This window comes from Phycodurus eques, chromosome 19, assembly GCF_024500275.1.
Source record: "Phycodurus eques isolate BA_2022a chromosome 19, UOR_Pequ_1.1, whole genome shotgun sequence".
Taxonomy (NCBI): domain Eukaryota; kingdom Metazoa; phylum Chordata; class Actinopteri; order Syngnathiformes; family Syngnathidae; genus Phycodurus; species Phycodurus eques.
This window is the reverse complement of record NC_084543.1, coordinates 8,310,526-8,333,487: the sequence shown is the minus strand read 5'-3', so window position 1 is coordinate 8,333,487 and position 22,962 is coordinate 8,310,526. Positions and strand designations below refer to the sequence as shown.

The following is a 22,962-nucleotide window of genomic DNA, read 5'->3' as shown; positions in this document are numbered from 1 at the left end:
CAACCAGTACCTACAAACTGCAACGTTCATGTTCCTGTAAAAATGTTTCATTTGCTCTTTATTCTACTATAATTACGTCTCGGGCTGGGCAATATAGCCCCAGCTACATCGCAGATTTTGATATTTTTTTATTTTAATTTAATTTTTTCTTTTTTTTGTGGAACGTACTGTACTGATTGTTCTATTGTAAACTAGCTCAACTCTGTTCGCAGCTATGTTGTTAGTGCAAGCAGTGCACATCAGTGGGGACATGCCTTGAAATCCAAAGACTAATAAAAATGTAATAAAAATCATCCTGCCAAATAGACTTGATTGAGAAAATCACCTAGCCCTTATCGTTCCCATTTAAATGGCAACATATGTAATCTCTTGAACCTTCCTGTCTCTTTGATCCCACAGCTATGCCGCTTCACCACCCCGGTGCCCCACCTGGCCGTGTACTCCGGCCTCACCGATTCCCCCTTCCCCAACGCCTCGCCCTCCCTCGCCATCCTTGCCCCGTGCCCGTCGCCAGTCAGCGTAGCCCCGGACAGCACCTCCGGCTCTGAGCGGCGGGCGGAAACCGGTGTAGAGGCGGAGCGGGGCGGCGAGACGGTCCAAGTCCCCGGCCAGACGTGCAAGTCGCGGGTGGCGCTCTCCCTTCGGCGGTTGCTGACGCGAGGCTGCGGCGTGGGCGGCGGCCCCTCCGCCGTCTTCGCCAGCCTGTCGCCCAAGTGCCACGCTGCTGCCGGGGCCAGCGGGCGCATCCAGCCAATCAGTCCGGACGCCTCCAGCCAGGCCCCGCCCAGGAAGCGTGGCAAGTGAGTGTAAAGCATTTACAAAGATTATCATCAGAATATTTGCAGTCAGACTGCATTATTTATTATTATTATTATTTCTATTGTGTAGGGAGGCATTTATCATTGATACTGGAAATGGCAACAAGAACAATTGCCTTAATCATAACTGAGTGTGTTGTGGACTTTTCTTTTTGTCTATGGATTATTTCTCAAATCATCTTTCCCCACTGAAATGAATAGAAATGCTGTTAATCATTTCCAGCCTCATAAAAACCCAACAAAAAATGTCGTAATGTGTTTTTTAATAGGGAGCACTTTATAGCACTTTATAATATTTTCTTTATAAAAAAAATGCAGTAATGACATAGTTAAACAGAATGTAAAGAATTAAACTGGTTTTGCCACATTTTGTGCTTCAAGTCAATGGACATTCCGCTGCTCCTTCTGTTGTATGTGCCTTGGCCACCAATATAATACAGACATGGCTATACTTGAAGTTGGTGATCAAAACTTTTCAGCCTCAGTAATATGTCATTCTTCGCACTAGATAAAGAATATATTTCTGTCAGTACTGTTATAGTGTACGTCTACATGTGTTGCTCCCCCGGTTGTGTTCAAATATCCGTTGCTTAAAGGGTTATAACACCGCCACAAAGATGCTATTCATTAGCCCATCTATTTGTGTTGGCATCGATTTTAGCCTTAAGCTAAACAGAGGCCACTAAAGCAAAGCGACGTGATTTTTATAAATACAAAGTGTGTAATTCTTTGTTTTATGTTTAGTTTGACAGTAAACCTCAACTGGGATTGGCATTAAACAGCTTGAAACCTCTTTTTGACTTATTTTTGTACTATCTCACAAACCGCTCCTTTTTGTGAAGTGAGTTGAGTTCACCGCCACCACGTAGCGCTCAATCTCAAATATTTACTCACAAGTCAAAGCGAAAAATTGGCCAAAGGACGGCTTGTATCTCGTACGGGTCACTTGTATCATCGTATCGAGGCGGTTATCATGAATAACTGTCGAGAGGAGTTATCACATTAATCCCTGTCTTCGTGCGGCAGCTTTTTTCAGATCAAGGTGGACATCCCTCCGGAATGTCGGATCTACCCCATCGAGTCTGAGGACGAGGAAGAGGACACTCGAGCCGCCTCCCAGGGATCTTTGGGGGCCAAGGAGATCATCTGCCCTTGGGAGAGCCTCACCCCTCACAATGGGACTGGCTAAAAACAAAAACAAAAACAAAAGGTACTGAAGGTTTTTTTCCTGAGCTTTCTTCACAGCATTCCACCTTAAATATGATCAAATGTGCCCTCTAATGTCTGCTGTTTGAATGTCTGAAAAATGGTAGCGTTCCCGTTCCAACCTAATTCTGAGTAGCCCCAGTGCAGCCTTATTGATTAGTATACGCCTTATTTAGTTTTTGCCTTACACCGACTAATAATGTCAGTAAACAAAAAAAAAAGAAAAGGGGAAAATACAATTATAAAATGCCAAAGACAACGTTTGGACTGAGCCCTTTGCTTTTAACTTTAGCCTTCATGTTTTTAAAATATACCCTGTCCAATGAAAAACATTTCTATTTTGTGAGTTTTTACTTTTTGTAACTAAGATGATTAAATAAAATGAATACAAAAATTAAAGTAATTTTTGTGAGGGGTTTGGATAATAACTAAGAAAATGTGGAGGTACAGGGTTCCACTGCCATATTGTGCTTTATTGTTCAGGCCCCCCTATATATTGCCAATTTTTAAGCGATGGTTTTTGTTTTTTTAAATGGGATTTTACAGTATACTTACTTACTGTAATGCCCTCGCATGTGGGAAAGGACAGCCACAGTCACTGATGTGCTTTTCAGTCAGTGAGAGCAATAAAACATAAGCACACTCGTGCAGAAGCTGCTGTCGTCCACAGCTCTCCCCAGACGTTCACACGCAGACTTGCGGACGTCGTAGGCCAACAGGCCCCGCTTCTTAAAGGCACGTGCATGTATCTAATTATAGACATCTCAATATGTACAGTATTTTCCTTACAGTTAGTTTTTTTGTGTTTAGATACATTTAGGATATGTTTAGGAAGTGTTTCATTGAAATTTCAATGTTCTTAAAGTATGTGGGAGGGGTAAAACTATTACAGTTTTTTTTATATGGCCTCCCAATATTGCAGATTTTCACCTATTGTGGGTGGGTCTGGAACATATCCACCGCAATAAATGGACGTTCACTGTACACGTTTTTCAATGGACGTAGTCTATACATGCAGCATTGAGACGGTTTCTTGTGTATGTCGTGAAGTAATTTTAGCAAAACCTAGTTTTGTATGCGATGCTGTTTTTGTACCGTAGCGACGTTTCGGTGCTTGGCGTGAGCGACGCTTATCATAACATGTTTACAGATTGAAGAATGTGAAATTTGATTTAAATGGCGTGGTGTTGGACGGGTATATTCTGCAGCTTGTGTCAAGTGCCTCAATGATGAGTACATAAATAAATAAATAACTTGTGTCTTAAGGTGAGCTGTATTGATGATGTGTTTGTTTTATTCACTAGGAGACAGTAGGGCCAATGTCGATCATTCAGAGCCAATCAAATAAGACAAAAATATGAAATTAATGGTACATGAATGTATAACGAAATGAAGGGATTAAATACATGGGAATTTGAAAATAATGATAGCAATATCTTTCCAATAATATTAATGTCGATGGCTAATGATGATGATTATGATTGTTGAATTTATCAGTATTTTTAAATTCATATATTTGTATTATTTTAAAATGTACTTTTTAAATTTGTTTTATTTTTTTTATAATTTATCATTATTCACATTTCTATTTATATTATTATTTTTAGTATTGCATTATTTATGTAATTATTCAAACAGTCCCATTGGTAATATACAGTAGTTGAAGTTATCTTGGCCAGCACAACTGATTCTGAAGGCCCTGGGCAGATTACACTGACATGGCAACACAGAGGCTGAAATCCAGTTGGACAAAATAAATCCAACAGCCACATACACGTACTGGAAGCAGTGCGGCCAAGGGAAATGTTAAAAAATTAAAAATAATAGAATGTTTGGAATAAATGTGCACAATTTCATGGCCCAAATATTAGAATTTAGGTTTCTAGTGCTTCTGATCGTGTTTAGGCTGGTGCTGACTGCCCGGGACTGCCCAGGACTCTTAGTTGGACCTGGCCGATTGTGTCCTCCCTCTGGCAACAAAATCACTGATGCTGGAGTTCTGCTTGACACACTCAGACAGCATCAGGATGTTGTTACCAGAAGTTAGCAATGGTCCATCTCTAGCTCCCTCCATAAGAACGTGAAAGATTCTGCAATGAAAGGCAGAATTTACAGCCCAAGCTTTTCTCCAAGACAACAGTACACTATTTCAGTACTAATGTCATACGGCATGTTCCTGTTGTATTTCACGTTCTATTTTCACATTGGACTCATGATGGATGGGTTCAGTCTCAGTTGCTCATAATCTGATATAGCCCTCGTCAAGCATCCAAATGTCAGATGAACGAGTGAGAAATCTTTGGTTTCAGTCTGAGTGGCTGCATGGAAGTTCAGAAAGACTAATTAATATCTGCTATAGATCCCATACACTGCAATGAAATTGAATGAATTTCTTTGCATATTTATCAGATTTATGCATTGCATCATCAAGCCAAATTTCCTCTGTCACAAAGACAATCCAAGTAAATACAAAATGCAGTTTCTAAATGGTTTTTTTTATTTACTAAGGGAAAAAAATAGTTTCATGGGGCAATTACTTTTTCACAGAAGGTCAGATACAATATCTCAGAAAAGTGAGTCCACCCCTTACATTTTTGTATATAGTTGATTAAAACCTTTAATGGGACAACACTGAAGAAACGACACTTTGCTTCTATGTAAAGTAGTCAGTGTGCACCTTGTATAACAGTTTAAATTTACTGTGTTCTCAAAATAACTCCACACACGGCCATCAATGTCTAACTACTGGCAACAAAAGTGAGTCCGAAGTGAAAAGAAACGTGAGATACTGTAGATTTGTATCCCCCCCCCTTAATTGATGCAATTATTGTTTAGAAACTGCCTTATATATTTACTTGGGTTGTCTTCATGAGATACTGAAATTGGTTTAATGATCTGAATTTTTTTTTTTTTTAAATGCATATACATTTATAACTAAATAATTGGTTAAATAAATAAATAAAATATACATGTATTCATTTAAATTTTATTACAAACGTCACCCTTAGAAATTGCACAAATTATTAATTTGTTATTAAAATAAATGATTTTACAATTTAAAAAATCATCTACCAACGACCCGCCCCATCTGTGTATTTTCAAAAATCAATTGTGCCCCTTGAGCACAAAGGTTCGCCCACCCCTGGTCTAATATAAAGATGTCATGATTGGCCATGTCAGTGTTTAATTGAGCAATATATTCATGATTGTTGTTGCAGTAGTACGGAATCATACCAAGAACTGTTAGTTAATCAAAATATAAAAAACGTTAATAGTATCGGTGTGATGCAGGGCAGTTCTACATCTTCACTACCTTCAATAATATTGATATACACTTAAATTAGTAATCTAAAACATTTTTAGCATTTTCGTTTTTGTGTTGGATTTCATTCGATTAGTTATTAGATTAGATTACATTTTATTTTAGTTCTGCATTTTGTGCAACATGTTTTCACAGCTTTCGACCACTAGAGGAGAGTACATTCACAGACAAACATAAATCAAATAATAATACAATATGTGTATTACTATCAATGCCAATTCTTGGTAAACCAAAACAAATTAAACCAGTGATAAAAGTGCTTTTGTAATCTATGAATTCTTATAACAATGTACTTAATGCGTGAGCAAAATGATTACGCAATTTGATTATGAAGTTTCTACACATTTGTGTGCGCACACACACGCACGCACAGTCGAACTGTTTGAGTACTTCATACAGGCAATTTCAATGCAAAGTTGAATTGTTAATCAATTATTTTCTAAGAGAACGATGCACTTCAGTCGCACCTCAGTTAACAGGCAACACAAATTTAAACGTCTCATTAAACCAAGGGTGAGATTAGTACAGCCACATGCAACTCACCACGTTGTTTAATTGAATTTAATTCCACTGAGCATTTACACTATCAAGAGTCCTACAACATTTGGTGGATTCATTTAGCATTTTTTTCCCTAAAACGCATTGATTAAAAACTATTCAGTTTATTTATTTTTTTAATCATTAATCTCATTAAATAGTTGGTTAATTGATTTATTGTAAGTAATAAAATAGATAGATATTCGTACATTAACCTTTTTTTGATGAATTTTTTTGAATAATCATAATTACATTCATATAAATAATACAATTTTAAAGTTATTGTTTTATCACTAAAGTAAACAATTTACATACATTGCAAACATACCGTATTAATCAAATAATACATTTTATTTTTATGATAATTTGATAATGTACTTATAATTAAATTATACATAAGTAAAATTACAAATGAACATGCATCATTATTATTATTATGATTATTAAAATTGAATGAACTATTTTAAACTATTTTACACAAAATAGAAAAATCTAAATGAAATAAGCAATTTTACATTTTGTATTTAACAGTGGGTAAATTAATTATAATAAATTCATCGTGAATAATAACTATAATAATAAATAAACATGCATTATTGTTTTCTTACTTTATTGAAGAGTTAAATTATTTTTAATTGACTGTAAATAAATAATAAAAAATTAAAATGTATTGTTTTAATATTACAATAATTGTATGCAAAATAACAACATATATATATTTACATTAATTATAAATAATAACATTTGAAAATGAGAGTGGCGTGTTATTTTATTATTAAAATCATCTTACATGCATACTTTCGACAAATGACTTGGCCCATCTGTCCATTTGAAAATCAAATGTGACCCTTTAGCACAAAAGTTTGCCCACCCTTGCATGAAACAAACATGTCCTTTCACAGTACGTCACAAGGAAAGATTGTTTATGAATGAAGTTCTCATACCTCTGTTTGATCTCATGACATGCTCATGGCTCCAAGACAAAGCACAGCTCCAAACTCAAGTCTCAAAATGACCTCTACACCACTCCCTGTTTCGCAAGTGTCTCCTCACCAATACAGCTGCATATTGTGCAACCAACACAAACGTAGTCATATCTCTTCATACACCACCAGAACAAAAAGTGCGAATTGCCATCCATCCCTCTCTACCTCTGTCCCATCCCCCTTTTTTCCTCATCTCATCCATCACACAGGAAGAGTGGTCTTCCTGAAAACAAGCACGGGAGTAAGGAAAGGCTCAAGGCCGACGGTTGGGGGGCAGAGGATGTTTTTGTCGTCGCTCCGCTCCTCGGCCTGTCGCACCGTAGCTCCATCCTGAGGAAACGGGGCTCACGTCACCGTGTGGTCGAGCCAGAGGCCCTCACGTGTCGCCTGCGTGACGCGGTAGCGTTCGCTTCAATCCATTATTGCCTCACACATGGCATGGAAAACACTGCATTGCAAACCAAATTGTAACTGACATGCCTTTACATATGTGACCTATTGACCAACTTGAAATCAATAACAGAGAGCCTTTTATTAGAACAATTTAACTGGATTTCATACAAGTTCCATCTATCCATTTTCTGTAGCGCTTGTCTTCATTAAGGCCACGGGTGAGCTGGAGCCAATCCCGGCTGAGCTTCAACAAGAGGCGGGGTACACCCGGGACGAGTTCCCAGCCCATCGCAGGGTACATATAGACAAACTACCGTTTACAATCACATTCACACCTATTGACAGTCTTGAGTCTTCCGAACATGCCTGTTTTTTGGAATGTGGGAGGAGGCCAGAGTACCCAGAGAAAAAAACCTAGACAAGCACGGGGAGGACATGCAAACTCCACACAGGAAGGCCAGAGCTGAGATTCAAAACCCTGAACCTCAGATTGACACACTGTGTGGCAGATGTGCGAACCACTAGGTCACCGTGCTGCCCCCAAAAGCAGCAGCTCATTTGTAAAAAAAAAAAAATAAATAGACACTATTTTGTGCTACTTGGATGTATGAGGCATAACAGCCTTGAGATACAAGTGACCCAACTTACATTTTTTTTTTTACATACAAACTATCGTTCAGCCGTGTTTATTATTTGTTTTATGATTATTTTTTTAATCTGATTGACATTGATAAACAAGCACACACACTCACATTCACACCTATAGGCAATTGAGAATCTAAAACAAAACTAAAATGCTTTGGGAATGTGGGAGGAAGCCAGAGTACCTGGAGAAAATCCACGCAAGCAAGGGGGAAACATGCAAACGCCATACAGGAAGGCTGAAGCCAAGAATCGAACCCCTAACCTGAGATCTGTGAGGCATATGTGCTAAACACGTGCCGCCTGCTGTCATCAGCTTCCATATGCTAAATGTAACATGTGGCGACAAGGAAACCGCGTCCTGATTGTGACAGAGGCCAGGATAATAACAGGATGTTTACAAACTGTGGAAATACTGCACGGGTGATTATGAGAGTGGCAAGGAGCCACTGAATGAGACTGAATTGAATTGTATTAATTTCTTTCCATATGCACCAAGTTTATCACTCATCTCCTTTTTATATACCGTGTGTCCTCATGAGGTCATGGGGAGCTGGAGCGTACCCCATCTTACTTTGGGTGAAAGGCAAACTATGCCCCGATCTGGTCGCTAGTCCAGTGACTTACAAGCACTTAATCTATTTCACTGAATAGGTTTAAAAAAAAACCTCATAATTAGTTTTCCACAAAAGAAAACGTATCTTTATTGATCGCCAGACCTCAATCTTAAGGGGGCACGTAAAAGTTTACCTTTCTTTTTACCCTGCAGACAGTATATATTTATAAAAAAAAAAAAATTACGTTTCTTTTTACCCTACAGACAGTATATATATATACACAGTATAATTTAAAAATATATATTTTTGATAACTGATGTTATCGAAAAGACAAATTTGTGTATTGTTTCTGTTCCTTGTTAGACTTTTGTTAACAAGAGTTTACAGTATTTTCTTGTGTAGTTGTGTGAGTCGTGTATGTTGTGACTGAGCAACATTGTCTCACTTGACTTATGACTTGCTTATCCCAAGTAATTACTTGACTTGCTTGAAATTTAGTGAGGATTGAACTGGACTTTTTGCAAAATCTTGAGATTTACGTACCTGTGACTTGCACGTACTGTATGTGACTTCCTCCCATCTCTGCGATGTCTTCCATCTTCTTGGTGCGTCAGCCCGTACGTTAATCATGTCTGAAGTGGTCAGCTGCAGGTGACGGCGGACAGAAGGTCGCTGGTGGTTTCTGACACCCGGCGGGGAGTGAAGCCTATTCACTGCGCTGCCTGGTTTCTTTCTTGCACGTCAGCGGTCACACATCATACCGCCGTGGCTGCGACATCCACCACAACAGTCACGGAGACTCATCATGGCCATTACCGACGTTCTAGCTGTCTCAGACATTACCTCTGCTATCAATGCGTGTAAAGGTAAGAGCTTATCACTTTCTTTTTGGGCTGCTGTTAGGATGCCAGCGCCAACATTTAAGGTCTTATTTGTTTGTTTTCTTTACTCCAGCAAAGGATTCCTTTAATCCAAAGATGTTTTTTAAAGCTGTGGGTTTATCAAAGAAGACTCCAACTGAGATTGAGACGGTCTTTAACATCTTGGACCAGGACAAAAGTGGCTTCATAGAGCAGGATGAGTTACAGTTGAGTTCATTACTGAGTTTCTGGCTTTTAATTTCTCTTGGGTGTGTTTTCCTATGAAAAGCATTGATATTTTCGCCATTAGACTCTTCCTGCAGAACTTCTCCAAAGGAGCCAGGACTCTGACTGCCGCTGAGACCAGAGCCTTCCTGCTCGAGGGGGACTCTGACGGTGATGGGAAGATTGGATGGGAAGGTAGTTGATAAATAGATTTTTTTATTTTGAGAGAGTGGAGCCTGCAATCTTCCCAAAACAAGACTAAAACATCCAGTTCAGTGTAGCGCATGCATTAGGAAACAAAAATGCTCAATAAATATAGTTACAACAAAACAATAAATCCATACAATGTCATTAACCAACAGAAGGAACATCCAGTCTCAAATTGATCACATATCACTATTAACATACAAAAACAAATAGGAAGAAGTGAAACTGTAGTTCTAAGTACCAATTCTGTGTCTATGTTGTATAAATGTCAAAGGGAAGAATAAAGCACACTTCCAGTTCCAACCTAGAAAATAACCTTAAAGACCAGATATGTATTGATTTATTACCCAGAAATAGCATACACAAAAATAGCTAAAATTTGCCATTTTAAGGTCGAGTTTCCCCATTTCAAAACAAGTTATCGCTTTATAGGGTTTTACAAATCAGATAAATAACAACATTTGAATGGCAAGATGCTACATTAACCTTAAACAAGAGCAGTAAACCCCCACTATTTGTGGGACATCGAGGGACCGAGCCCTGCTGCAAAGAGCAAGAATCTGTGAGTAATTGACGCCCCCTTAAAGGGTTTGCATTGCTTGCAGATGTAAAAAATAAATACAAAATGGAGGCAAAGGACGACTTTTGTCTAGATGAAGCTCCTCAGCTAACTCCAAATTCTTTACTTGCCTTCATAACAGCATTGGTTTTGCCTGTGCACAAAAATGTGATTTGAATATTACTGTTTAACTCACTTCTTATGAACGTCATCATAAGATTATATACAATACTACATTTTTTTTAATCTCTTTGCTTTATATTTCAGAGTTTTCCGCGCTGGTCAAGTCTTCTTAAGAGCAGTGTTATTGCTATGGTTTTATTGGATGGTAATGAACTCAGGGTGGACCTCTTTTTATAATGTTAACTCATGACAGCAAACAAGAAGAGATTGTATGTGTGTCGAGTAGAAAAACATTGCAAGCGTATAAATAAATGGATCCTCTCTGTTATGGTTTAAATAAAGAAACTTCTCTCCCTCACAAACCGAAAGTATTTGTTATTCATTTATTAGATGTAGTATGGAGTGGACGTTGCTTTATGACCAAAGCGCATGGACGCATCATACACGTTTTTATAGATTATCTTGGAAATCACCATCAAATGGAGTGTAAATGATATCCACCCATCCATTTTTCTAGCCTGCCTGTCCTGCTCAGGCTTGCAGGAATCTGGAGTCCATCCCAGCTGACTGCAGACAAAAGGCGGACTACACCCCAGATTGTTTGCCAGCCAATCGCAGGGCACATACAAACAAACAAGCATTCCCACTCACATTCACACTATATGGACCCACGACCACTGAACTGTGAGGCAGATGTGCTAACCAGTTGTCCACCATGCCGCTATAAAAATCATATAGTTTATATTCTTGTTATTGATCCTAGTACAGTAGTAGTAGTAGACATATCTTGACTGTAATCGGTGTGGTGTGCAGTTGAGAGCGCAACAACTTTGGCACAGTCTAACCTGGGAACCTTGAATTCTGGCCCAGCCTCAAACTGGTTTGCGGAGAACTGGCCGGCGGCACCGCAGTTCTGTGCCAGTACATTTCCTGTTGTTAATGAGCCCTTTATTTAAAACTTTCTCACAACTTTGCAACCGGACAAACGCAATGAGATGACTACGATCCGTCCTCTGCATTGTTAAATTACTAAATGAATATAAGTAGTCAAGTTGTATTCTGTTTTATTTCGGCATATGTGTTAAGTATGTGCATGTGATTTCAATATGTTGGTGGGGGGGGGGGCGCGCTATCCCCACTGTGCTTAAATTACAGACACCTGATGTGCTTTAATTGCTGCTCTGCGAGGATATTTGTAATGTCACACGGATATTAAAGTAGGTGCAGGAATAGTTACAGTATCTGAGGCCCGTGTCGTTCAAGGTGAGAGACCTCGCTTGACCGTGGCAAGTGTCAACGCGGAGAAATTTAAAGACGTCTCAGTCGATTCCACCTGCAGAACTTGTCAAATACATAATTCATTATTAAAGGGGAAGCTTTGAAAATAAATAAATAAATAAAGCACTGCTGGGTTACATCAACACTGCTACTCGGGCCAGTGTGAAGGCAGTCATTCATTTCACATTCGCGTGCAGCCTTTACTGCAGGAACGGTGATTTATTTTCCTAAAGTAGCAGCCCGAATACTTTCATCACCATAAGGACAAATTGAATGGGCGTAAGATGTGGGACTATTGATTAAAATCAAAAAGCTGGCAGACTTTGCTCTGAGGCACATAAGCATCGAGGTGTGGTGATGTCCAATCGAATCGCAGTGTTTGAATCAGTCCCTCTGCTCTCGTCACAACTGGAGCTCATCGTGTGATTCACATCAATACACTGCAGATATCATCTATCCATCCATCCATCCATCCATCCAGTGTGTATGTGTCTTGGTATGGAGCAGTAGTGTGTACGTTGTAGACACAAGAACCGAGCCTGCAATACATTGATTTAAGATGTCACGCATAGAACTAAGCTCTGAGGCGCACGTTGTGGACAAACCTGACTTAGGAGGGAGTCGGTTGCTATGATACCAAACAAACTAGCCCAGCTGTCTTACGTGTCGACATGACGGCCTTACGCCAAACGAAATTTACCTTCATCTCCCGCTGCGCTTGTGTCAAGTTAGACGACGCGGCCTTAGTGCCTGTTTCACCCAAACCGTCCGTGTGTATTATTAGCCCCATGCAATATCAAGCACTTTTTCACATGGGCCTTCACACTCCACATGGGCCCACCATTTAAGCATCTTCATTTAATGAACACATAAATAGAACGGCTCTGTCTACTGGACACATTTTTACCGTCTGCTTGGACCGCACTGCGCACCGTGTCAATTACTCGGCCTATGCATCAAATTTCAGGGGAGCGCAGGTATATAAGTTGATGTGATGTGAGCACGGAGCCCCACTGCAGTGAGCAGATTCTTTTCAGTGAATCCTGTCGAGTCTTTGAGATAGAACATCAAGGTGAGTTTCACTGTAGCTTGTGGCTTTACGAGCTTCAACCTCATGTGATGGGACGTATGCAACGCCCAAAGTTAAGAACTACCATCCAACCACGGGGCTTTTATTTTGCCTTTCGCTTCTTTGTTCTGGAGAAATTGGACTACCTTTTCGTCTTTGCGAGGAACATTTCCAGTGAACCTGATGCATGCATATAACTGTGTTACTTGGATCGACATATTAGCACATCCATCCTGTTTTATTTTGCTCTCTTATCCTGTGCTCCCGCAGTTAAAGATGGCATTCGCTGGAATTCTGAGTGACTCTGATGTCACTGCAGCCCTTGCTGCTTGCCAAGGTAAAAACTCTGATGATGAAGTCACATGGGAGCCTTAAATCAAGATGCACACTTTATTAACTACACTTGCACAATGCGATCCAACACAAAAAAAATAAAAATAAAAATGTCCACACATTTTGTAAATTGACTACAAGCAGACAATGTACTGTACATGCCGGAGCAAAATATGTGAGCATTGCTGACAGGGTGGACAATGACAGGGTGGACATTTTTGGCTAATGTTCGCATCTAAGCAAGCTCACTGTGTATTTTGTAACTAGTATAATTTGAAATTTCTGAAAAGGTTTTGCATCTCATTATGATAGTGTGAGCATGTTAAGCTTGACAGCGACCAACCACACACAAAATATGATGAAAATTATGCAAGTGTAAATTTGTATTCTGCCGCAATCCAGTTTCTCAGCCTCCATTGAAGAAAGACAAAATGCTGGTCGAAACGTCACTGAAAGCACCACAGGGTTATTTAAAGGGGCAGGTATCCCATAATGACTGTGTGGACATCAATTTCAGTGACACATGCGATAAATAAATAATAATCACATACATGCATTAAAAAACATAAAATGACACATTGAATCAGGCTTAAAAAAAAAAAAAAATCTAATAATCAATTATTTATTGAAATATATCAATAATTGTTCAATTTGTATATAAAATAAATTATTTGAATAGAAAATATGATTATATTATTTATGAGATAAATGAATACAAATGAATGAATGAATATATTTTAATTACCCAATTTTAGAGCAGTGTGTGCTTTTCCAATGGCCAGCCATAGTGTAAGTGTACATAATCAAATGTCCAGTGACAGTGATGTCCCTGCATAGAAAATTACTAACTGTACATGTAATTTCAGTGTCAGAATATGTATGTTGTAGTGTAAATCCCAGTGATTTTAAAGCTGCGTGTAATACGAAATGCAGTCAACATGCAATAGTCGGAGATGATCGAGCACCTGTCAACCAGGCAGCGTGTGTGAGCGCCACGTCACTAATGTCCGTCATCCATCCGTGTGTGTCTCCTGGCAGCTGCCGACTCCTTCCACCACAAAGAGTTCTTTGCCAAGGTCGGTCTGGCCGGCAAGTCCACCGATGACATCAAGAAGGCTTTTGCTGTCATTGACCAGGACAAGAGCAGCTTCATCGAGGAGGAAGAACTCAAGTAGGCGACCCCTCATCCCTCCCTCCCTCTCTCGGCTTAGATTTCAACTTCTCAGAACCTTGTTGTGCTCGGATCGTGTGTCTTGAAATCAGAATGATGTCAGCTCCGCACAACATCTGAGAGGATTTGAACGGCTGGGTGTTGAACACCTTGGCACCAACGCGGATTATTATTTGCATTTATGTTTGTCACCTTTAAGAATTTGCCATACAGGATGCGTTATTTTGTTCATTATTAAATCATCAATCATTTAAATCATCATGTAGTTGAGTTAAAAATGTACATTGAACATGCTTAGAAGAGAACATACCCATCAGTTTAAAAATAGTTTTTTCTATAATGTGATTAAAACGGTGGATTTAAAAATTCTACACACCCCTGTTCAAATGCCACTTTTTGCGATATGCAAAAATCTGACCAAGATAAATAATTTCAAGATTTTCATTTTTCAACGTGTTTGAACGTGATTGGTTAATCCTGAACACAGCCATATCCCCAGTTATAAGAGGGTGTGACACTTTTAGTTTATTTTTACTGCCCCACTCTGAAAGATTTCTCTTTTTTTCCCAATTGAGTTGTACATGTTATACTCTAGGTCACATTAATGGTAGAAAAAGTTTTAAAATGATTTATCTTGGTCTCAATTTTTAGATCACAAAAATCTGGCAATTGAACAGGGGTGTGGAGACTTTTTTTTTTTTTTTTTTTAAACAAATCTGTTTAAACATATTTTATTTAATTATTTTATAATATTTTTTTTCCCATTGTAAGGAGACTTTGTGGACTCCTTGTACATCCAATATCATCATGGTGAAGAACTAAAAATGAAAACAAAGTCAAAGGTGCCTTTGATGTGACCTTCATCCTCACTGTTTGTCTCTGGCCCTGGTGCAGGCTTTTCCTGCAGAACTTCTCTGCTAGTGCCAGAACTTTGACTGACAAAGAGACCAAGGAGTTTCTCCTGGCCGGTGACACTGATGGCGACGGCAAGATCGGAGTTGAGGGTGAGAACGTGTCTCTCTTTGTCCTCGCAGAACTCCCCAGTCAATCACCGATGGGGTAAAAGAAAATGATAATTGGAATCAAAATACACTATATATACAGTATATATATATATTTTTTATCCTATATTTTACACCAATCAGTAACAACATGTATGACCATCTGCGCAAACTAATGATGAGTAATTCAAGACAAATATTGCGTTTCAGAATAATGCTGAATTTACAGCATACCTACGGTTTCCAGTATTTTGACTCACTCATGTAGATGAAATGTTCGACCAAAATAGCCAAAACAGCTCGAAGTACGATGCGGTAGAGTTCAGTTATACTGTCGTTTGCTGTGGTTTACACTGAAAACATTCTTTTTTACCGATTTATCAAATTAAATAAATGTTTTATTGATTTACTGCAAATTTAAATATTGTGATAAAAAGTATTAGTAAAATAAACAATTGGACACATATATTTAACTTTTTTTTGATACAATATTTGGTTAATTAATTGCAATAAAATTGACAGATTCTATTTTTCTTCAAATTGAATGAATTCTTTCATATATTTGTTCATTTTTCTTTTATGTATTTGTTCATTTTTCTCTTAAACATATTTGGTTGGTAGATTCATTGCAAATAAAACATTTGGTTTAATAAATAATTGGTTGATTAATTAACTCTGAATAATAACAGAAAATGAGAATGAATGATTATTTTATTGTTAAAATAAAAAAATATTTATCTGTATTCCAGATTTGTTGGTTTCAAATGATGAGAGCATAGAGTATAATTCAACTTTCTTTCTCCCCCCCCCCCGTCTCTCCCCAGAGTTTTTAGTTTTGGTCAAGTGTTAAACAAACAAGCTGACCAACCTCTTACTTGACTACTCTTAAGGAACAACTTGAGCCCAGATGCTCGCCTCTTCCCCTCTCTCACTCTCTCCCTTCATCTCCATTTTTTTTTATATTTGGCCCTTGACCTGTGAAGCCAAATTGAGGCGCTTCACCTCCTGTTGGCGTCGTTGATGTACGGTGACTTTTGCGGACTGTGAGATCAGTGATGGTGCAACTGTTGTGGTAATCAGACGGACGATGAGAAAACAATAAAGGTGCTTTTTTTCAATACTGTGTCTGTCGGTGGTCTTTATGCCATCAAGTGTGAAAATTAACAACCAAGTAAGTCTTCTGTTGCCTATTTTTGAGGCGTTGGGAAACTCCCTCCCCACTGTTACCAAATAGTGGTGGGGCTCATTTACATAGAAACCCCCTTCATTGAACTTTCTAAGACATGCTGCTGAGCCTGCACTTTTTGATAGAATTTTAAAACAAAGATGCCTATTGTCTAAGACAATCGTCAGTCTCAAAATTGGTAGCAATTAAATGATAACCGGATAATTTCTAGAGGCACAGTGGTTGGAAATCGCTAGACTAGCAACCAGTTCAGGATATTATTTGTACAAAATAATTTTCTAACCAATGAAATTGCATAATAGAATCCCATTTACTACATTATAAAGAGAACTCTTTCTAAAGTACCGAAAACACCTCCGACAAAGAAGAAATGATTTCATTATTATCAAAGTAAATACAGATGTTTGAATTTGATTCAGCACTTGTGTCGGATCTTACAGCATGATGCAGGTGTGCCTAATGAAATGGCCGTCGCGATTGCTCAGCTTGTGATTACCAGGTGGTACTGTCGCTCTAATTTTCTTTTTACAAAATTGATGAAAGCCTATTGATTTAATCATAGCTTCTGCTAAATAACACCTTAGCCTTAATTACATGAACACATTGTTGTGGTACACACAGTACGACTGGCAGTGCTGACACATCAGACCCCAGAAAGAAAAGAACATGGAGAAAATAATGACCTTAATTCCCTTGGTTCTCTTCCCCTACCTGTGTTGCATTAGACAGAAATGCTGACTGAAACCGCTAGAGATGAAGTTGGCTTCCCAGAGGGAACCCATCAGTGAGAAAGTAGCTGGTTGTCATGGTAACCAGGTGTAATCACCCCCCCCACCCACCCAAAAAAAAAAAAATTAAAAATCCCTGGAAAGAACTTCCATTTGTGCTGCGACCGGTGAATTTTTTTTGGTATCGTTCTTTAATCCACGGAACTGAGCATTTACACGATCAAGACCCCTGTAATAGCTTTTGAAATATTTTAACTTAATATTTTCCCCTCATTTATCTCAAATAAATATAGGTAATATCAAGGAAATGTGTTTAAAAAACATTATAAATTAAAACAAATGTACGTATATGTGTACCATGTTTGTATTCCTTGTATTAAATAATTGGTTAGTGTATTATAATTGAATTAATTATAATTAATAACGTAAAAGTTCCATGAATTATTATTTTATTATTAAAATTAAGTACAGTATTTTACGTATTTCACTTTTATTTATTTTTATTCATTTATTCATTCATTCATTCATTTCATTCATTCACTTCATTTGTTCATTGTAAATTGTTGTTGTTTTAACTGAAATTGGTTCATATTTGTTTGTTTTACTTTGATTTTTTTCTCATTAAATAATTGGGTAATTCATCTATAGTAAAAAATAATAACTAATTTAAGTAAAAGAAACCATTTCATTTAATTATTTTGTCAAATAATTCACAATTTAACGCTGACTAAATTAACTACAAGTAATAGAATAAAACTGTAATTAATTAATTGTATTAATAGAAATGACTTGTTTTACGTTTTTTCTTTTCTGAATTTAATTTGATCATACTCATTGTATTCCCTAATGGGAAATTCAGCTTACACTCCAATGTATTTTTAAAAAAATAAAATCCTTCCTTTATTCCATTACATAATGGGTTAATTGATTTATTGTCAAAAAAATATGATTACATTATTTTAAATTACACCATTGGGTAATTAAATACAAAATAATAACATCAAATGATGATTACATTTTTTATTATTTTTTAAAGTTTTTTGGTATTTTTATGTATTTATTATTATTATCATTTATTTGAAAATAATGTTTACCGAAATGTACATTTTTCTTTTGGCCTCATCCGCATGTTACCTCATCACCTCATCTCACATCTTTACCTCATCTGTCCATTTTAAATGTTCCAATGTGGCCCTTGAGCACAAAAGTTTGCCCACCCATCATGTATAGATTAAAGAGACTTGATTAGATGTGATATGTGTGTAAGCTCTCGTGTGCTCATGCAGAGAGAGGAAGGGATGGAGGATGGGGAAAGGGGTAGGGGGAGGGGGAGAGCGCAGAAGAAAACTTGATTGGATGAAACCCCTTCGCGTTCTAGCTGAAGGAAAGCGTGAGCAGCGGCTATAAAAAGTTAAAGTGAATCGGACAGGTAGAAGGAAACCAGCGTTGGAAATTCACGCATTCCCATCAGAGTACATAAGAGTGAGGCAGATATCAGGGGGCACCTCCGAGAGTTATTTGCAGTTGTTTTGGACCTGAGAGGACACCCAGTTGACAGAGGTGAGTCGCACATCCGCTCTAACGCGGGTGTTGGCCAGGTGAGAGACATGCGCGTTCCATTTCAAAGGGAGGGCACAACACTACATGTACCCACAATAATGAATGTACTTCAATTCGGACCTCTCTGACAGTGTCAATACAAGAAAAGAGAGGATTATTATAATTACAGCTCTCGTAATGCATAGCATTAGACTGTGAAGGTGTACCTACACTCCAAAACCAAAAAGCTAACCAAGATAAAAAATATTTCAAATATGCTTGTTCTCTGTCAGCCAAGATATTTCTTCTTACCAGGCAGAACACTTCACTTGCTTGAATTATTTTTTCTTTAAAAATCCAAATAAGTTTTTAGACATTTTTTAAATTGAGATTTCATTGTCTGTATGAGTAAGTTTGGCTGGAAATAAGAAATGCCGTAGCATAATTATACACTAGCTTTAATACACCAGTGTTTTTTGTTTGTTTGTTTGCGAAGTCAAATTTTCCTGTCCAACTGGTAGATAATTTGCCTTAAATTAAGTAATATATTCCTCATTTAATTATTTTTATTTCTTGTTTATTTTAACCCCAGTTTTTGCAATGTAATGCTGTGGTCGATGAGTGTTTTAACATATAAAATTGGCATTTTTCATTTTGGTGTTGCATCTACTTTGACAATCTGGATTCGTAGTATATTAAATATACAGCAGAAACCCATCCCTGGCTTTTACCCTGCCATAATCCCTCCTAACATAATAACCAATGTGTAATTAAAAAGCCCCCACGGGGCAATTTAGTCAATTAGCCTGGTTAGTCAGGCATAAGATGTAGTCATAATATCCATGGACCTTTAAGACAGACTGCATGAAAACATCAAACTCAATTTTTAAATAGAAAAAAAGGAGTCTAGAGTGAATGAAAAATGGACTATGACCGAACGCGTGAAGAAGGTGAGAAAATCAACTGTGTCAAATTTTCAGTGTTTCTTTTCACCCTGCAGAACCAGCATGTCCCTCACGTCCATCCTCGCAGCAGAAGACATTGAAAATGCTGTGAAAGACTGCCAAGGTGACACACGCATACCAAAGCATAATATATGACAGATCAATCTTCGATTTCCATGACCTCAGCAAAGAAAATTAAAGACGTTTGTAATCTTTTCCCCGGCTTTCACTTTTGTAAAGTACCCTCTTATCTCCACCTCCAGATGATTGCAAAAGCTTTTCAATCATCCCGTGTGTTTTGCTGGTGGCATGACTTTGCTAAACTTTAAAAAATAATAATAAAAAAAAAAAAAACAGTGAGTGGGGAATAGAGCTCCCCCAGGCCAGCAGCCGCAGGCATTTTTCTATCTCACTTTATCGGCCTCCTCTATCAAACTATTTCATATACAGTGGTACTTCAATATACGAGTGACGCGACTTATTAGTTATTGAACTTCACAACAAACAGCAGTTTGGTCGATAATGAGCAGTTCTTCTTCTTCTTAAAAAAAAAAAAAAGAGGCTTCAAGCTGTTTATTGCCACTCCCAGTAGAAGTCTACTGTTAAACAAAACATAAAACAGAGAGAATTTCATGTGTACTTAACCTAACGTTGCGTTGCAAAAGTCAGCTAGCTTAATGCTATCATGTAATGGGAAACACTATAGACGGCATACCAAAATGAGCACTGACATAGCTAGTCATAGCCTACAAGCAACTTATTTGATTTGAATACAAACTGCGGCAACACATGCAGATAGACAATATAACAACACTCACAGGCATATATTCTTTATCCTCTGCAAAACATTATACTATTATGATTATTATTGACGTTCTTCTTCTGTGTTTCATCATCAAATCTATGTGAAGTGGTGCCTTTAGATACAACTGACCCGGCGTGCAGTTTTTTCTGACGTGAGCCTCCGTCGGGCAGATTTTTTGCTTTGACTTGCGAGCAAATCCTTTTAGATACGAGCACCGTATTGTGACAGTGAACTCAACTCGTCACAATAAGCAGCACTCGGCGGGTAGCCAACAATTCTTCAAAAAAGAAACTTCAAGCATTTTAAAGCCGCTCCCAGGTGACGTTTACGGTCAAGCTAAACATAAAACAAAGACAATTTCTCGTTGCATATTTTAAACAACCACAGAACATTGCCTTCAGAATCCCGCTGTTAGTTTATTGCAAACACATAATAGAAAACGCCATTGAAAGACTAACGATTGGCAACAATAGTCACGGTGCTAAAACCCTTTGCACAATACATATTTGAAGACAAGCAGTCGAGCAACACATGTAGACAGACAATACCACAATACTCACAGGCATATATTCGTTATTTTCTGCGAGAAAAGGACTAATATTATTGCAGCTGTCCAAATCTCTGCAGCGATATTAGGAATCCCACTCGTGTTCTAGGCAGGCCTGGGAGAGGGCGTGTCCTGCCTAGAACATGAGTGGAATTCAGAATGACGCTTACTCGTTTGGGTCTCAATGAGTGTATAATACTGCACCCCGGTGGTCAAGGCGGACACACTAGAAGGAGCAGCACTATGTCCATTGAATTGAAGCAAAAACGTGTCAAAAATTGTTCAAGTCTTTAGATTCTATTTAATAATATAATTACTGTATGTTTTTAAAAGTACAACATTATAGAGGGCCATTTTCCTTATTGAAACATAACATTTCATGTTTTTTGGGGGGCTGGCTGGAACCTATTAATGGCATTTCCACTCATTTCAATGGGGAACAGTGACTTGATATACAAGTGTGATGAGGGAACGAATTATAGTCGTATGTCAAGGCACCACTGTATTTCTGCAGCTCCGGACTCATTCTGCTACAAGAAGTTCTTCGCTCAATGCGGCCTCTCCTCCAAGACGCCCGAGGAGGTCCAGAATGTCTTCCGGATCCTCGATGAGGACAACAGCGGTTTCGTAGAGGAGTCGGAGCTCAAGTGTGACATCTCATTGCTTTTCAGTTGTATTTATTTATTTCACATCACTGATAGTACAATGTTTGCCCGTGCATGACAGAGAGATTACCTCATAACTCACACAGCTGTATTAAAGCCATGCATTTGTAATCCACGTGGATTATAAATGTGTAAGTGTTATTATGGGGTTTGTGTTTCATAATTCAGCATTTGGTGTTTTATCGTGATTTGACAAAGTGGCGTGTCCTTATGAATTCCTCTATTTCAAATATCGACACAACACATCTTGTTACCATCTAGGGGTGTCATTTGTGTTTGTGCAGGTTTTTCCTGCAGAGGTTCCTCCCCGGAGCGAGAACATTGACCGAGGCTGAAACCAAAAGCTTCATGTCAGCAGCGGATGACGACAGCGATGGCAGGATCGGAGCAGCGGGTCAGTATCTGATTTCATGCAGCTAAACAAGCTTTCGATGCGAGTGAGAGAGAAAACGTTTTTTTCCTGCAGGTTGCTCTCCTGAAGCAGTGAAGTTTAACTAAACCTTTCAAATTATTTATGATGTTGGACAAATTTGTATATGCAGTACAGTTGAGTCTGTTTCGTTAAATAAAATATACAGATTTTATTTTTGGTGGATCCTTTTTTTTGTTTGGAGCCATTAAGATCACCTGGAACATTTTCAGCCCACAGTATCTACATGAGGACATTTGAATTAGGATGCTCATACTGTAACTGTCCATGCAAAAAAATTCATTTGTTATTTTCGCAATGTTTTGTTTCTTTATAGAGTTCCAAATGATGGTCCTGTCCTGAGTTCCTGCATGTGGATCTCTTCAGTTCTTGCTTCCAATTCATTGATTTTTTTTTTTTTTTTTTTATTTGGTTGGCTTGTATTTTAGTCGATATTCTATCTTTAAATGTCTGGCCCTCCCCCATTAAAAGACAACAATTATTAAAGTCTGTCCTTCAAACCTGTGGCAATGAAAGAAATGAAATGTGTGGTCTCTCTGTCGTATGATATAAAGTTGGTACCGATACATACTACTGGTCATGTGCCTTACAACACTAGATTGCCACGATTAATGTTGTAGTATTGTTTATGCACAATGCCGTGAAAACGTAGTTTAAGGGATTTCTTGATTGAATAGTTCTGGAGTTAATCAGGTGTTGGTGTCATGAGTGAAAATTAACCAAAACATTGTGATTAGCCACAATTATTTCATGATTTAACATGGTGGGAATCTCTTTTTTGCAAAAACAGTCAATTGTCCACTTTGGAAACTTTTGACCCGAGGTATGTGC

The 22,962-nt window shown here is 38.1% G+C and overlaps 4 protein-coding genes across 5 annotated transcripts; all 4 read left to right on the top strand.

Moving 5' to 3' along the window:
• Positions 1-312: 312 nt before the first annotated feature.
• On the top strand, positions 313-3,305 carry LOC133395263 (regulator of G-protein signaling 9-like; the record flags this gene model as incomplete). Its single annotated transcript, XM_061664022.1, has 2 exons — positions 313-800; positions 1,845-3,305. Coding segments are annotated over 2 exons (651 nt in total), but the record flags the coding sequence as incomplete, so codon positions are not given.
• Positions 3,306-9,037: 5,732 nt separating this feature from the next.
• Positions 9,038-10,786, top strand: LOC133417610 (parvalbumin, thymic-like). 2 transcript variants are annotated; one of them, XM_061705465.1, is made up of 4 exons: positions 9,038-9,327; positions 9,421-9,548; positions 9,632-9,741; positions 10,580-10,786. In XM_061705465.1, exons 1-4 carry the CDS (start codon positions 9,316-9,318, stop codon positions 10,606-10,608), a joined length of 279 nt encoding a protein of 92 aa, XP_061561449.1. In that variant the 5' UTR covers positions 9,038-9,315; the 3' UTR covers positions 10,609-10,786. The 2 variants fall into 2 exon arrangements, with proteins under 2 accessions (XP_061561449.1, XP_061561447.1); XM_061705463.1 differs by having other exon boundaries at positions 9,416-9,548.
• A 2,266-nt stretch (positions 10,787-13,052) lies between these two features.
• On the top strand, positions 13,053-19,796 carry LOC133417612 (parvalbumin beta-like). The gene is made up of 4 exons (XM_061705467.1): positions 13,053-13,119; positions 14,154-14,286; positions 15,181-15,290; positions 19,741-19,796. Exons 1-4 carry the CDS (start codon positions 13,059-13,061, stop codon positions 19,794-19,796), a joined length of 360 nt encoding a protein of 119 aa, XP_061561451.1. The 5' UTR covers positions 13,053-13,058.
• Positions 18,737-22,626, top strand: pvalb9 (parvalbumin 9). The gene is made up of 5 exons (XM_061705466.1): positions 18,737-18,761; positions 19,741-19,808; positions 21,551-21,683; positions 21,986-22,095; positions 22,448-22,626. Exons 2-5 carry the CDS (start codon positions 19,748-19,750, stop codon positions 22,471-22,473), a joined length of 330 nt encoding a protein of 109 aa, XP_061561450.1. The 5' UTR covers positions 18,737-18,761; positions 19,741-19,747; the 3' UTR covers positions 22,474-22,626.
• The last annotated feature ends 336 nt before the right edge of the window (positions 22,627-22,962 follow it).